Source organism: Solea senegalensis, linkage group LG4 (genome assembly GCF_019176455.1).
Source record: "Solea senegalensis isolate Sse05_10M linkage group LG4, IFAPA_SoseM_1, whole genome shotgun sequence".
Lineage (NCBI taxonomy): Eukaryota > Metazoa > Chordata > Actinopteri > Pleuronectiformes > Soleidae > Solea > Solea senegalensis.
Genome location: NC_058024.1, coordinates 23,071,472 through 23,084,408, shown reverse-complemented (window position 1 = coordinate 23,084,408; position 12,937 = coordinate 23,071,472). Strand labels below are relative to the sequence as shown.

At 40.0% G+C, this 12,937-nt stretch overlaps 3 protein-coding genes across 3 annotated transcripts; 1 reads left to right on the top strand and 2 right to left on the bottom strand.

Annotated features, from left to right (window-relative positions):
- Positions 1-342: 342 nt before the first annotated feature.
- On the top strand, positions 343-4,703 carry si:ch73-15b2.5 (rho guanine nucleotide exchange factor 5). Its single transcript, XM_044024925.1, has 12 exons — positions 343-950; positions 1,023-1,181; positions 1,260-1,324; positions 1,410-1,708; positions 2,226-2,386; positions 2,460-2,612; positions 2,691-2,820; positions 2,905-2,979; positions 3,465-3,557; positions 3,649-3,797; positions 4,172-4,336; positions 4,441-4,703. The coding sequence occupies exons 1-12, from the start codon at positions 727-729 to the stop codon at positions 4,484-4,486; spliced, it is 1,719 nt and encodes a 572-aa protein (XP_043880860.1). The 5' UTR covers positions 343-726; the 3' UTR covers positions 4,487-4,703.
- A 516-nt stretch (positions 4,704-5,219) lies between these two features.
- Positions 5,220-8,576, bottom strand: cplane2 (ciliogenesis and planar polarity effector 2). Its single transcript, XM_044024926.1, has 5 exons — positions 8,214-8,576; positions 6,575-6,727; positions 6,330-6,454; positions 6,059-6,198; positions 5,220-5,592 (listed from the first exon to the last, which is right to left on the bottom strand). Exons 1-5 carry the CDS (start codon positions 8,329-8,331, stop codon positions 5,373-5,375), a joined length of 756 nt encoding a protein of 251 aa, XP_043880861.1. The 5' UTR covers positions 8,332-8,576; the 3' UTR covers positions 5,220-5,372.
- A 511-nt stretch (positions 8,577-9,087) lies between these two features.
- LOC122768735 (heat shock protein beta-7-like) lies at positions 9,088-10,898 on the bottom strand. The gene is made up of 4 exons (XM_044024932.1): positions 10,768-10,898; positions 10,560-10,693; positions 9,581-9,706; positions 9,088-9,480 (listed from the first exon to the last, which is right to left on the bottom strand). Exons 1-4 carry the CDS (start codon positions 10,823-10,825, stop codon positions 9,463-9,465), a joined length of 336 nt encoding a protein of 111 aa, XP_043880867.1. The 5' UTR covers positions 10,826-10,898; the 3' UTR covers positions 9,088-9,462.
- Between the last annotated feature and the right edge of the window lie 2,039 nt (positions 10,899-12,937).

Here is a 12,937-nt window from a genome sequence, read left to right as displayed (position 1 = left end):
TTTTAAACTGCAAATAAAATTAAAGTAGTATTTGTATGCCTTGTGATATAAATGTCATTTTTCAGCCAAGAATCTTCACGCTTTTATAATCAAACTTTCTGTCGCGAACACTTATTTTCATAATCGATTAACCTGTTGATTATTTTCTCGATGAATTGAGTAACCGTTTGCTCTATAAAATGTTGATCAGTGTTTGTCAAACCTGGAAATGATGTTCTCCAATGTCTTGTTTTGTCCAGACACCAAAAGGATTCAGTTTTTAATGATTTCTTTGTTATCTGGAGCAAAGAAATGAAGATACTAATAACATTTAAGATGTTGTTTTAATAATGAACAAAATAATTGTCGATTAATTCATTGAGTAATTGTTTCAGCTCTACTTTTCCTTACATTACTACAAATGAAGATTTAATATTTATATGCAACCAGTCCCAGTGTCCACCCCTCACAAACTCAAACTTTGTGGCTTGTTGACAGTTTGCATGAGTAAGAGCACAGGTGTAAATAATCAAGTTAACGACGAGCTCCATGTGGCTGCCCTATGTTTCTGAGTTAATATTATCGGTAACACACCTGTGTGTTTCCTGCCAGAGCAATGTCAAGCCTGTGAGGGAGATAGAGGACAAGCGTGTCTGTGGGTTAACACTTTCCACCACAGCACTTTTAAATAAATAACAAAAGGAAGTAATTTGTGTGCTGGCGCGGGAACATCAACATTACAGTATCATGGCCCAGTGTGATCACAGAGAAGAGAACCAGAGCTCCCTGTGCAGCAGCGGCGACATCCTCGCTAATCTGCACTCCTACTTTGGGAATCCTCATCTTGTGAATAATTTAGTATCACATATATTAACCACAGAGACAAGAGAGCAGCTTCCTTCTCTGGAGGCCGAGGATAGTGGGAGCCATGATGAGACCAGTGACCCCATGAACCAGCTGGACAATGGCAGGTAAAGACCTCTATCACTGATGTGAACCTTTTTATTTTTATTGTGAGGTGAAATGTCTTTTTTTTTTTTTAGTTCTTGCACAGACACGTCTTCTGCTGTCCGGTCAGTGGCTTTAACACACATGTGGCGTTTTGGGAAAATGCTATCTGTGGCAAAGTTGTTCTCAGCTCCTAGACTTGATGAAGATGTCTCATCTTTGTCCTTGTTAGATGAGGATAAGACCGCAGAGGGGTAAGAGGCCGCGAGTCATTTCTACAAACGTTACAGTTAAAGCAGGAAAACTTGAGCGTTGCTTGCTTTTCACACAAGGGAAGGAAAGGAAGACGAGAAGCAAGAGCTGAGAATATCATTCCAGTCAAAGTACATCCAGATTGGTAAGCATCTCCCAGAATCCTCTTGTGAGTCCCTGAATGTTTCTCATTTGTTTTGATGCCTGTGTTTTCATCCTTTGCTCTGCAGTGCCACTGTATCAGGATTATTGTCTGCAGGAGGTGAAGAGGGGAGTGCACAGGCTGGACAAGACCTTTCTGTCTGAACTGATATCGCCTGAGTTTGTGCAGGGTCTGCACTCCCGTCTCAGCCCCTTTCTGCCTGCTGAGGCCACGTCCTCTCCATCACGACTACCTGAAGTCGCCCTGTCCTCGCCTCCACCTCAGCCTCTCAGGGTAACGCCATGTACACTGTGGCACGATCTGGACGAGGTGAAGGCGTCTGGCCTGCTCGACCGCTTGACCCCCAAAGAGATTCGCCTTCAGGAGGTGTGAGAAGCTCTTACGTACTCTTACTCGTGCTCACGAGTGAAAAGGTTAGTGTAGCAAGGATACAAGTATGTGAAGCATGGTGCCACAGTGAAGTTTCATTTACTCTTAAATGTATTACAAGAATGAAAGGATTATTGATTGAGAGTAAGAATTTCCCTCGCAGGGTTTTCACAATAGGGACATGAACAAATTCTCATTTTGAGTAAAAGATCACAAGCTACCATTTCATAACTGTATTATTATTGTAGAGAAACCGTACGCAGGACAGGCCCCCTATAGTTTGATAAAATGTCACCTATAAAGGTGTCATTAGTACCTTAGGTTGTATAAAACACACTTATACTAGTGTAGGGAAATAGAGGTTTATAGAGAGGATGGATGAGCGGTCGGGTGTCTTCTACACACAGGAAATGCTGATTTGGATCAGTTCGGTGTTTTGGTCTTTGATGTGATGGTGAGAATGCACAGGGAATGGACTGAGGGAAAACATTTGATCCATTTTGTTCATTTCAAGTCCATGTTTGAGTTGATCAGTTCCGAGGCGTCTTACTTGAGGAGCCTTGGAGTTGCGGTCGACCACTTCTACGCGTCCAAGACTCTGAAGCGGACCCTGCCTCAGATGGAGCATCACATTTTATTTTCCAACATCCGTCACGTCAGGGCAGCCAGCGAAAAGTGAGCACTCCACACACAGAAGAACCTCTGTTTTTGTGTTTGATTGTAAATCCTGGTGTCCTGCTGATTCCAGATTTCTCATGGACCTGGAGATACGACTGGGAGAGTGTGTGTTAATATCTCAGGTCGGGGACATCGTTCTCCAGCACGGCCCAGAGTTTCACAAGCTCTATGTGCCATATGTGACCAACATGATGTATCAGGAGGCTCTAGTCAACCAGCTGCTGTAAGTCTCTAGATATGGCATCTTAAAGTTGTTATGTGTGTGTCTAGTATAGTCTTCACTTGCCTTTTTCCCCCCCAGGCAGCAAAACAGAGACTTTGTGTATTCACTCAAGAGGCTCGAGAGTGACCCAGTGTGTCAAAGACAGAACCTCAAGTCATTCCTCGTGCTTCCCTTCCAGAGAATTACCCGCATTAAGCTTCTACTGGAGGTAGATTATTGGCGTTGAACCCTCGCCTTGATGCAGAATGTTTCATACAGAAGGTGTTTTTATATTTGTGCGGTTTCCATTTAGAACATCCTGAAACTGACAGAACCAGACTGTGACTCAGTGCCAAATGTGGAAAAAGCAAAAGAAGCTGTTCATGAGGTAATCCTGTTTTTTTTTACTTTCAAGATCTATACATTTGTCTTAGTCTAAAATGGGGAATGGAAACTATGTAATTGAGGTGAATTGTACTGAATAAACAGGAATTGCCTCTTAAATGTCTTAACGGACAAAAAAATCCACCCAGTAGTAAACAAATAGAGACTTTCAAGTGTTCATGTATAGAGATTTTCCTGCTTGAGTACTTTTAGTTTGTGCATTTTAGATATATGTTGGTGCTTAAACTTGGAACAGTATTTCTAAGGGATGGCTCAACACCACTTTTAATGCCAACACCGTTATCACAGCCTTGAGATTCTACAATATCAGTCTTTTTACAAAATGTTATCTTAAAATAAGTCCATATAACATTCGTTGAGTTCTGGCCACGTGTTTGAGCTCCATATCTCTTTGTAATATTTAGGTTTTTTTGTTTTTCCTACATCTGATCCAGCGATATTTAACTCTCTGACGTCCACTCTCACCAGATTGCGGCAGATTGTGACAAGGGCGTTCGAAAAATGAAGCAAATCGAAGAGCTGGTCTACCTTGAAATGCTGCTGGATTTTGGTAAAGTGAAGGTAAGAATTGTTTTTTGTCGTTCCTAAAATTCCTAATGCACTCGGATGTAGACGCCAGTTCACTCGTAACGGACTACCTTTCGTCACGCAGTCCGTTCCTTTGGTTGTAAGTGAGCGTTTCCTGGTGCATCAAGGTCCCGTGAGACAGCTGACCTTGGAGGGCACTTACAACTCCAGGCCATCATTCGTCAGTGTCTACCTCCACCTCTTCAATGACCTACTCATCATCTCTCTTAAAAGGTATTTGATAGGAATTTTGGTTTCCGATATCAAAAACTCATACAGTCATTTTAGACCATTAGTGAATGTATTTCAAAGACATTTCTCCAGCTGTGTAACAAATTTTGTTCTCCCAAAAAGAAGAAATAAACAGCCCAAACATGACTCGGCTAAAATGGTTTTTAGCTTCAGATTCAATTTTTTTTTTTCATCTGGCCGATATCCGATCCATTGATTTGTGACCCGTATCGAACTGAAACTGACTGACACCGATTCGCATCCCTAGTGTTTGAGATTGAACTATTCATCAGTAATGGCCAGTATTACTCACTGAAGATTAGGCATACATTTCTAACATCCAGGATAAGCTGAACCATTTTTTTTCTCATGTTCAGGGATCAAAGGTTCATAGTCATGGATCACACCGTGTTCCCTACACACGTGCGCATTGAGCACCTGAAGACCGAAGTCCTGAGTTTACCCCCAGAATCCTTCCTGCTGCATCTGTCACACAGCCGCACAGGACATCCCACCGCCATGATACTCGTGACAAACACAAAGTGAGAGCAAACTCATTTAATATCATCTTCATGCCGACTAATAATTCTCCGTCAGAATCATATCATCTGTGACAACTATACTTTTTTTTGTTGATTTACTGCAGGGCAGATAAAGAGACATGGATGAAGCTGCTGTCAAGTACACAGTGATGGAACATGAGACTTTAGATGTCACGCTTTTTTTTTTTTTTTTTTTACTTGCGCACTTCCAGTTGTGGTAATTGACGCTCACGTTGTTCACCGTTGAGATTTATCTGCACTGAATGTTCTAGACAAAGGAAATGTGACGGCACTGATGATTCAAATAAGCACTGAACTCTCCACACAGCAGACACACATGAGGTGAAGGGAAACTTTTATACTTTTTTTTTTTTTTGTTGTTGCTCATATTAAATACCTGCCTTGTTTTTATAAATTACGGAAAAATAAAATGATCTGATCAAGCCAAACTTATACAGCACATGCCTCAATCCATGTCATGATAAATGGCTAATTGGGCATTTACAGAAAAGTTCATCTGTTTTGACTGAGCAAATGCATTTTCAGATAAAGTAAAATATTCTATAGCAGCTATAGAGGGGGAAAAATGAATTCAGTGATTCACAAACACATGGGTATTAAATACACGGACACAAATCACAAAGATTAGCACAAAACATTGTAAATGTATGCAGAACTCAGAAACTGAGGACCCTAAAAGACATGCAAAGGCAAAAAAATGAGACAGTTCTACAGTGTTTGAGCCATTACTTTAAAGGCCCTTCACTTTTTACTGCTGTGAGATACTCATCATGCCCTGGTCAGAAGACCCAAAACTGGTGATTAGGGATGGAGAAGTCACAAATGAACCCTGATCCTGACCTTAAAACGGCCTTGAAACACATCTTTTTTTTTTTAAACCATGACTCCACTAAATCCCTTGGTAAAACCAGTGTAAAGTAAGTTTCTCAGACCCGCTGCTAAAGCAGTTCCTCAAAGGCAGACACCGAGGTGTTTGTACATTGAGTTCTTTTCTTTTTTTTTAACTCTTAAGTATTCAGAGAAGAGTCTCCGTCTCCTGTGTGTGGATGCCTGCAGATCCCGCTGTGACGCAATCCTGATGCCACAGCTGCTCTGCCAGACAGTTGAGGACAGGAGCTATGTCACCCAGGCCGTCGCCGACCTCCCCTCCCACGCGCAGCAGCGGTAACCTCCACCTCTCCTGGAAGAGCTTCACGTCTCTCTCTGCCACGTCACAGTGCATGAAGAGATCAAATCTGAATAAAGCATTAAGGAAATTATAGCTTTAAACTAAATTTATATTAAACTAACTGCCCAAATCCTAACGATGATAAAGTCACAAAGAGGTTAATCATTCCTAGACACTGGGTCAGGACCCACAGATGAGTATTTTTGTTTTTTCCAGCTTTTACATAATAAATAAAATAAAACATGCTTAAAATAAGTTTAAAATCATTCATCAATCTGGTTTACTGAAAATGTTACATGGCGGTAAAAATAATCACATTTGCTTTTGTCAAAGTTTATATTGTGAATTTTGTTCTTTAAAAGTCTGTTGTAACCCATTTCACATGCCAAATGCAGTAGTTTGTCAATAACTACATAAATGTTAAAATGCTTCGAGTTTAAAGGGGCAAAATACAAAACTAAAAGACGACTGTATCTTCATAACTGACAAAGAAAAGATGAAGAAACCCAGCATACAAATTCATAAGAGGATACTTGGTGCCAACCACCAGTTTGACCACTGGACTCACAGGTGGAACCATCCACTTGGCGATTTGATTGGACAGATCGTCAAAGGATGTCCTGTCAGTGAAGGAAAACAGGAAAAGGACGGCGTCCACCTGCTCCTTACAAGACTGGGAGACAAGGCAGAGTGATTAGCAGATTGGCTATTTGTTCAATAATTATACAAAGTGCATAATTGTGCCTTTTCTGTTGCTCACACATTCAGTGCAGGAGTCATAATAATCGTGTGTTTTATACATACGGGAAGCAAATGGTCGAATCTACGTAAGGCGTTCTCTCCACAGTCCCACAGCTGTAGACGGAAGAAAAGCACTCTGCCGCTGTCTTTCAGCTTCACTGGCCAATACACCACTGATGTTTCAATCCCTGCAGAAACAGAAAAGATTTGTGGGATAACATTTGAAAAAAGCAAAAGAAAAATATAGGTCAAACTGACTAACACGAGTAAACTGTTTCTGTCGACCTCAGTGGGAAACCGGGACCTACCTGTTGTTTCATAGTGCAAGTTAGGAATACTCAGACCAGCGAGACGAGCAGCAAGTGCAGTTTTCCCAACTCCACTTTTGCCAGAGATAAAAATCTTATAGTGAACTGTGTCCACAGCCACTTGTGGAGGCATCACTGGAGACTCCAACAGGCCTGTAAACAAACCCCCCCCCAGCAGATATTCAATTGTACATCCATGTTTTTCATACGCTGCCAAGAAAGTTGTTAAACCAAATGAAAGTCTGTCCTCCAGCATGAGTTTCTGTGTAACAGAATAGTCTCTTTACTTTGAAGTGTTTAAAATGTTATACCACATTTAAGACTATATGCATTTTGAGTATTTACCATTAGGCATATTTGTTTGATAGCATTTGTAGATAATGGTGGTTGTCCCAACTTAAGTATTATAGAGGCATGAAAGGTGTAATTGTGTGTAATTGTACCTTTTAAAATGTCAAACAATATTTTTAGAGCCTCATAAGATAACATATGACACCTAAATGTAGACAAATATTCTGATGGTGATAGTGTAAATGTCTTCCAGCCATGTTTTTTGACTGATATCTTGAAGGATAACTAACTACTCTGAAAATCTGTTGCATAATCATGATGTGGCCAGAGGGGTGATGGTGACTCTGTGGTAGATGGAAGGCCAAGAGTTCGATTCCTGGCTCTGCTAGTCTACATGCCGATGTGTCCCTGCTGGGCAAGACTCATTTCCTATGTTGCTCGTGAGTATACACCAAGAGTGGAGCACATACTCAGATTCTGTAATTTGTTATAAGTAAGACCACAGTGTATGAAAATGTCTTACTTAAGTGTAAACAGCATTGCAAAAAAAAAAAAAATACAATTAATGATCATTTATTACATGGACTGATCTGTTGATTTTCTCAACTGACAACACATTCATATAATAGTTTCGTAATCATGTTTTATCAGAATAATTAAAAAGTAAAGCAGTAACCACACACATTTAAGAAGGCAGGACCATTAAATATTAAGACTAAAAAAAGGTAGGCCTGGCTTGTGCTTTGCTAAGATGCTGGGTATATAAATTAGTTAAAATTGATTGGGAAAATTTCCTCCACACACTTAGATCTATGCAGTGTCTTTTCACTATAATTGAATTTCTTGGGTCTATTCAATCTTCATTCAGGTTGAATCATGTATGATTGGACGATAGTCAAATAGACAACTATTTTTTCCCCACTGATACGTTTGGTTTTTATATGCTTCGTATATGTTTTTCATTGTTTTAACATAACAATGACAAAAAGATCTCTTCTGTTCTATAAAAGTGAGAAGATACTGATCTAAATGTGAAGGGACTTTTTCTATCAGCTAAGACAATAAATATGAACAAAATACTCACCAGTACAGATACAGTACAAACCATAAGCCGATCCTCAGCTCTACTTGTATGTACTTTAAAATTGTTAAATCATTAACAAAACATATTTATTGATACGCTTTTCAAATGTTTTGTTGGTAAACTCATCATTTGTGATGCAGCTGTCAGATAACTGCAGTTGACTATAAACATTTACCATTGAAATGTAGTGGAAAAATTAGCATGAAAGCAAAAATATTCAGCTCAGACTTGTATTCAGTTACAGCACTTGAATTTTTAACATACCGAAGTTTTTGCGCATTTTCTTGTGGAGAATCTTGTTGAAAAACTCTTTGCTCTCCTTACATCGATGCCAGTCACTTACTAGCACCGATCCTGGAGCGGGAGGACGAACATCTGCCATGTTGTTCGTGTTGTTGATGTTTATGAAGCTAACCGAGTTAGCATCATATGTGTGTCATGCTCTTCCGGAAAAAATATCGACACATTCGACTTCTTTATCGGCGTAATGGATGCAAGTCAAAGCAATGTTACCAAAAAACATTCACTTAGTCGTTGAAATGGTTTTAAATGCGTTCAGTAATTCGCTCTTTAACAAACTACCAACAGCTCAATCACTTCCGTAAACCAAAACGTCCCTTGACGACCATAACGTCACTTCCGTTCGTTCGTCGTGTTGCCTTCAGGTGCAAAAGAAAGGTTTGTATTTACGCCGATTGTATCTGGTACTCAACCTGCTGCATTTTAAAAGTCTAACGTGACGTTTTCGTAATTTCTTATCTAAGTAGGTAACGTACGTTTTGGTAAACACGTTAAACGCGCTAAATAATTAAAAATGGTAAATAATAAACTGTACAGTTAGTTGAAATCACATCATACGAATGCCAGTGATTTCAAAGCTGTGGTCCAGAGGTTGAAGTACTAAATATCTACTCAAGTTAAAGTAACACTATTTTATTAAAGTAAAAGTACTGGTCTAACAATGTACTCCTAAAGTAAAATGGTAAAGGTTATTGAGTTACTTTTTTAATAAGGTTGTGGTTCTTTTGTCATGCAAAAAGGACAAGGGGACACTAATCTCACATTAATTGTTTTTAATTAAAGGCAAACCTTTACAAATTAAAGTGCTGACAAAATCAAATATGCAATATGGGTCCAAATGGGTCAAAGGTCACTAATTACTTTCCACCTTTGCTATGGTCCTACACAGGGACAAACGTGTGTAGCAGCAGAATAAGCAGTGTAGTGTGGTCTATTGTCACTGCCACTAAAACAGCACTGAACACCTACAAAAAAAGTAGGCATAACGTAAACTTATTTGATTTGACTTTTTTATTTGCAACCTGTTGCTTTGTAAATGCCACACAAATAATACTTGCACCTAACAACTAGTTGTAAACTGTTTTAATTTGGGTATTTTCAATGTTAGGACTAGATGGTGTTGGTCATGTTTCCCATAGTCAGTGAATGCTTCATTGTTCTTCGGCCTCGGCACTAGTGGGCGCTGTAGTGCGGCTACTGAGACCCGAGTGATTCAGAGCAGAGATGACATCTAGAGTGACAGAACAGAACAGAACAAGAATAAAACATTTGGAAAAACAACACAAATGTGATTGTTATTTAGTGACTTTAAACTCTAAGAGAGAACAAACCCTGTGAGCTCTGACTGTCAGGATCCCATTGCTCTCCATGGACATGGTCACAGATACGGGGTCCACATCTGATGGCAGTGTGCACCGGTGTGAAAATGTATTTGTGACTGTGCCATCTTTTCCCAGCTGCTTGGAAGAGATATTATTATTATTATTATTATTATCATCATTATTATTATTATTATTATTATTATTATTACTATTATTATAATAAATATTTGAGAAATCAAATCAGGAGGGGAGTGGACTGCCACATGGCGGAGTAATGGCTTGCACTGTTGCCTTGCAGCAAATACCTCTGGGTTCACGACCTGGTACGAATGGGGCCTCTGAGTTCTCCAGTCTCCTCCCACAGTCCAAAAAACATCCAGAGGTTATTGGACACTAAACTGACCACAGATGTGAGTGTGAATTTGCCCTTTGTCAGCTTGGATTAGCTCCAGCGACCCATGACCCTCATGTGGAGGATGAAGCGGTAGAAAATGAATGAATGAATGATGAGGTGTGGGGACATTTTGCATCTTACAAACAGAACTGAAAGACAGAGATAATATTTGTAAAACAGGCCATAGATTGAGTGTAGTTTTACCTAATATTTCAGACTTGTATTCACTTTTATTCACATTTCTATATTCCAGCCAGAAAACTTCACAGGAGGCAGATTGTTCTTGGATTAGCTTTCAAACTAGTCTTGCTGCAAAGGCAAGAGTTGCTCCAAATCATAGATTTCAGTTTGGGGAACAGTCTGATCAGATTTTCCTCTCACATCCTGACTTTCAAAGACTCTTGAAGACATTTGAGTTCTTGTGAACAGTGTTATATAGCTGTTGTATACAGTTATGCCCATAATTACGATACTATGACATATATTTCACTCAGTTATGTTAAGAAGAAACCCCTTCCCTGTACGTGCTCTTCTGCAGTTCCAAAACTTTGCTTTACTTATACTTTTAAGTCCAGGCCCCCCACTATGGCTCACCCTCTCAGCGTGGACCTCCAGCAGGTTGTTTGAGGATGTGATGATAACGTCCTCTGGCGAAAATTCGCTCACATCCACTGTGAACTGAACTGCGTCCCCAACGACCTGGATCTTCCCCGTGGGATGTGAATGTCCTGTAAGACGTCATTTATGGCTCGTAAATTTAACAAAGAACTCAAATCAACAGGTTTTCTATTTTTCGACTGACCTGTGAATTTGTGTTCTCCAGTGCTCTGCTGAGGAGTCCATCCTGAACCTTTCTCCATGCGGGCAGAGGGAGTGACCTGTCCTTTACCGGCTGGACCTACAAACTAAGAGAGGTCATTCTAATCTAATGAATTGTTCTTTTGTCTCTGATAGAAATGTCACTGTACACCATATGAGCCTTTTATAGGCTACCAGGAGCTGGTGGGTGCCACGGGGCGTGGGTGTGGATGTGACCGACTCCCTGAGGTGACATGGATCGATGATATTTGCTGTTGTTCATTGTTGTCAAGGGGTCCAACATTTGTAGCCACACCCGTTGGCTTCCAGTCTTTTTGTCTCTGTGTTAGAAAGGGTGTGACGGAATTGGAATATCAAGTGTAATTTCTTTTTAAAAGAGGGATCATCCACAAGTAAAGGATTTAGAACCATATATGATACGATGTGCAGGCCTTCTTTAAGGGTGTGTCAGGAGTAAAGTGTCTTTACGGTGTCTGTTGATTTCCAGTCAAGGTCTTGTAGAGGTGGTGGTGGTGGTGGTGGGGTTAATACTGTATGTCTGAGTGGCAGTGGTATGATAGAGCACAGTCGAGTGTAGGTGTGGAATTTTGCTCTGCCTTGTCAGAGTCACTGAAGTCCCTCTGGATGACAGACGTCGCCATAACAAGGTTTGCCAGGCTGAACTGCTGAGAGTTCAGAAACGTCGACACTGATTTCAGACTCTCGTTGTCATGGTGAATCCACTTACTGATTAGCATAACAAGGGTGAAAGGTGATCAGACTGATGTAGCCCACTGTATGTGTCACAGGGTTAGATAGTTTGTGTTGAGATAGTGTCAGAAGAAGCTGCAATGCGTAACTTGCAACTTGTAACTTGTTATTACGATTTAACATTATTTGCATGCTCCGTAAAGCAATACGATCAGACCCGACTGAGGGAGCTGTAGCATCGTTGTTTTCTTCTTCTTAGGTAGGAATGCGTCCTAATCCCTGCGTCCAGCCTTGTACGGCCACCCATTAACGAAGGGGGATACAGGACCCTGACGCACGAGTATACCAGTAGTATACCAGTAGACCACTAAATAAGTGCAATGTTTCTGTTGCCTCCGTCTGTGTTGACATAAAAAAAAAAAAAAACATCCCTTCCTGTGTGCAGCAGGAGAATGTCACCGGGCGACACAAGATCTTACTGAGAAAGGCAGAGAGAGTTTTGTGGAGCTGTGTGTGATCTCATGTGACAATGATGCCAACGTAACGTTGTCACATTTGTTTATATTGAGAAGTTGAAGTGTATTGTTGCGAGTTAACTGGGTGAACAAAGACGTCCATTTAGGTATTTACAGGTGTGTGTTTACCAAATCTACTGACGTCAGTACTGCACGATTTGAATGTGATCGGCAGAGTTTACCACAGTTACAGTGCAAGTTACTTTCACCTTGGACGTGGCTGTAAAAACTTAATGATAGACCAGGGTCGAAATTAAAAACTGACCAAGTCGAGGGCCAGACGAGGTCAAATAACAAAAAAAGTAAAAAAAACCAAATGATTTTCCATTGTCCATTTCCCTTTGTCTTGCCTGATTTCCTCTGCTGTATCTCGGCACATACAGGCATGTAGTCACATGTATCTTAGCCAACAATTTGCTGTACTCAATAAATCTTACTAGAGGTATAACGCTAAAAGAGACAGAGCCAAATGCACAGGATTACTCATATAACCCCCTCCCTGGTTCCAGCTCTGTGTTTTCAAATTCCACATTTTATTTGTTTATGTATTTTACTGGCAAGGTAACTTGATAAGTGTGCTACTAATCAGTGAGTCAGTGGAAATAAAGCAGGAAAGACATAACATTTTATCTCGCGGGGGCAAATACAATTGCACGACGGGCCGGATGTGACCCCAGTTTGACACCTGTGGCCCAGGAGGTTGTTTCTGTAGAAGCATGGGAATGAAAATGATTTTGATGACAGACAGTATTCTGGGTATATAGGTAATGGCCAAAGGAAAAAATTACATACATATACATATTACATATAATTTTTTCCTTTATATTTTTATATATATATATATATATATATATATATATATATATATATATATATATATATATATATATATATATATATATATATACATATAATTTTTTTCTTTACATATTTATGTGTATATATATA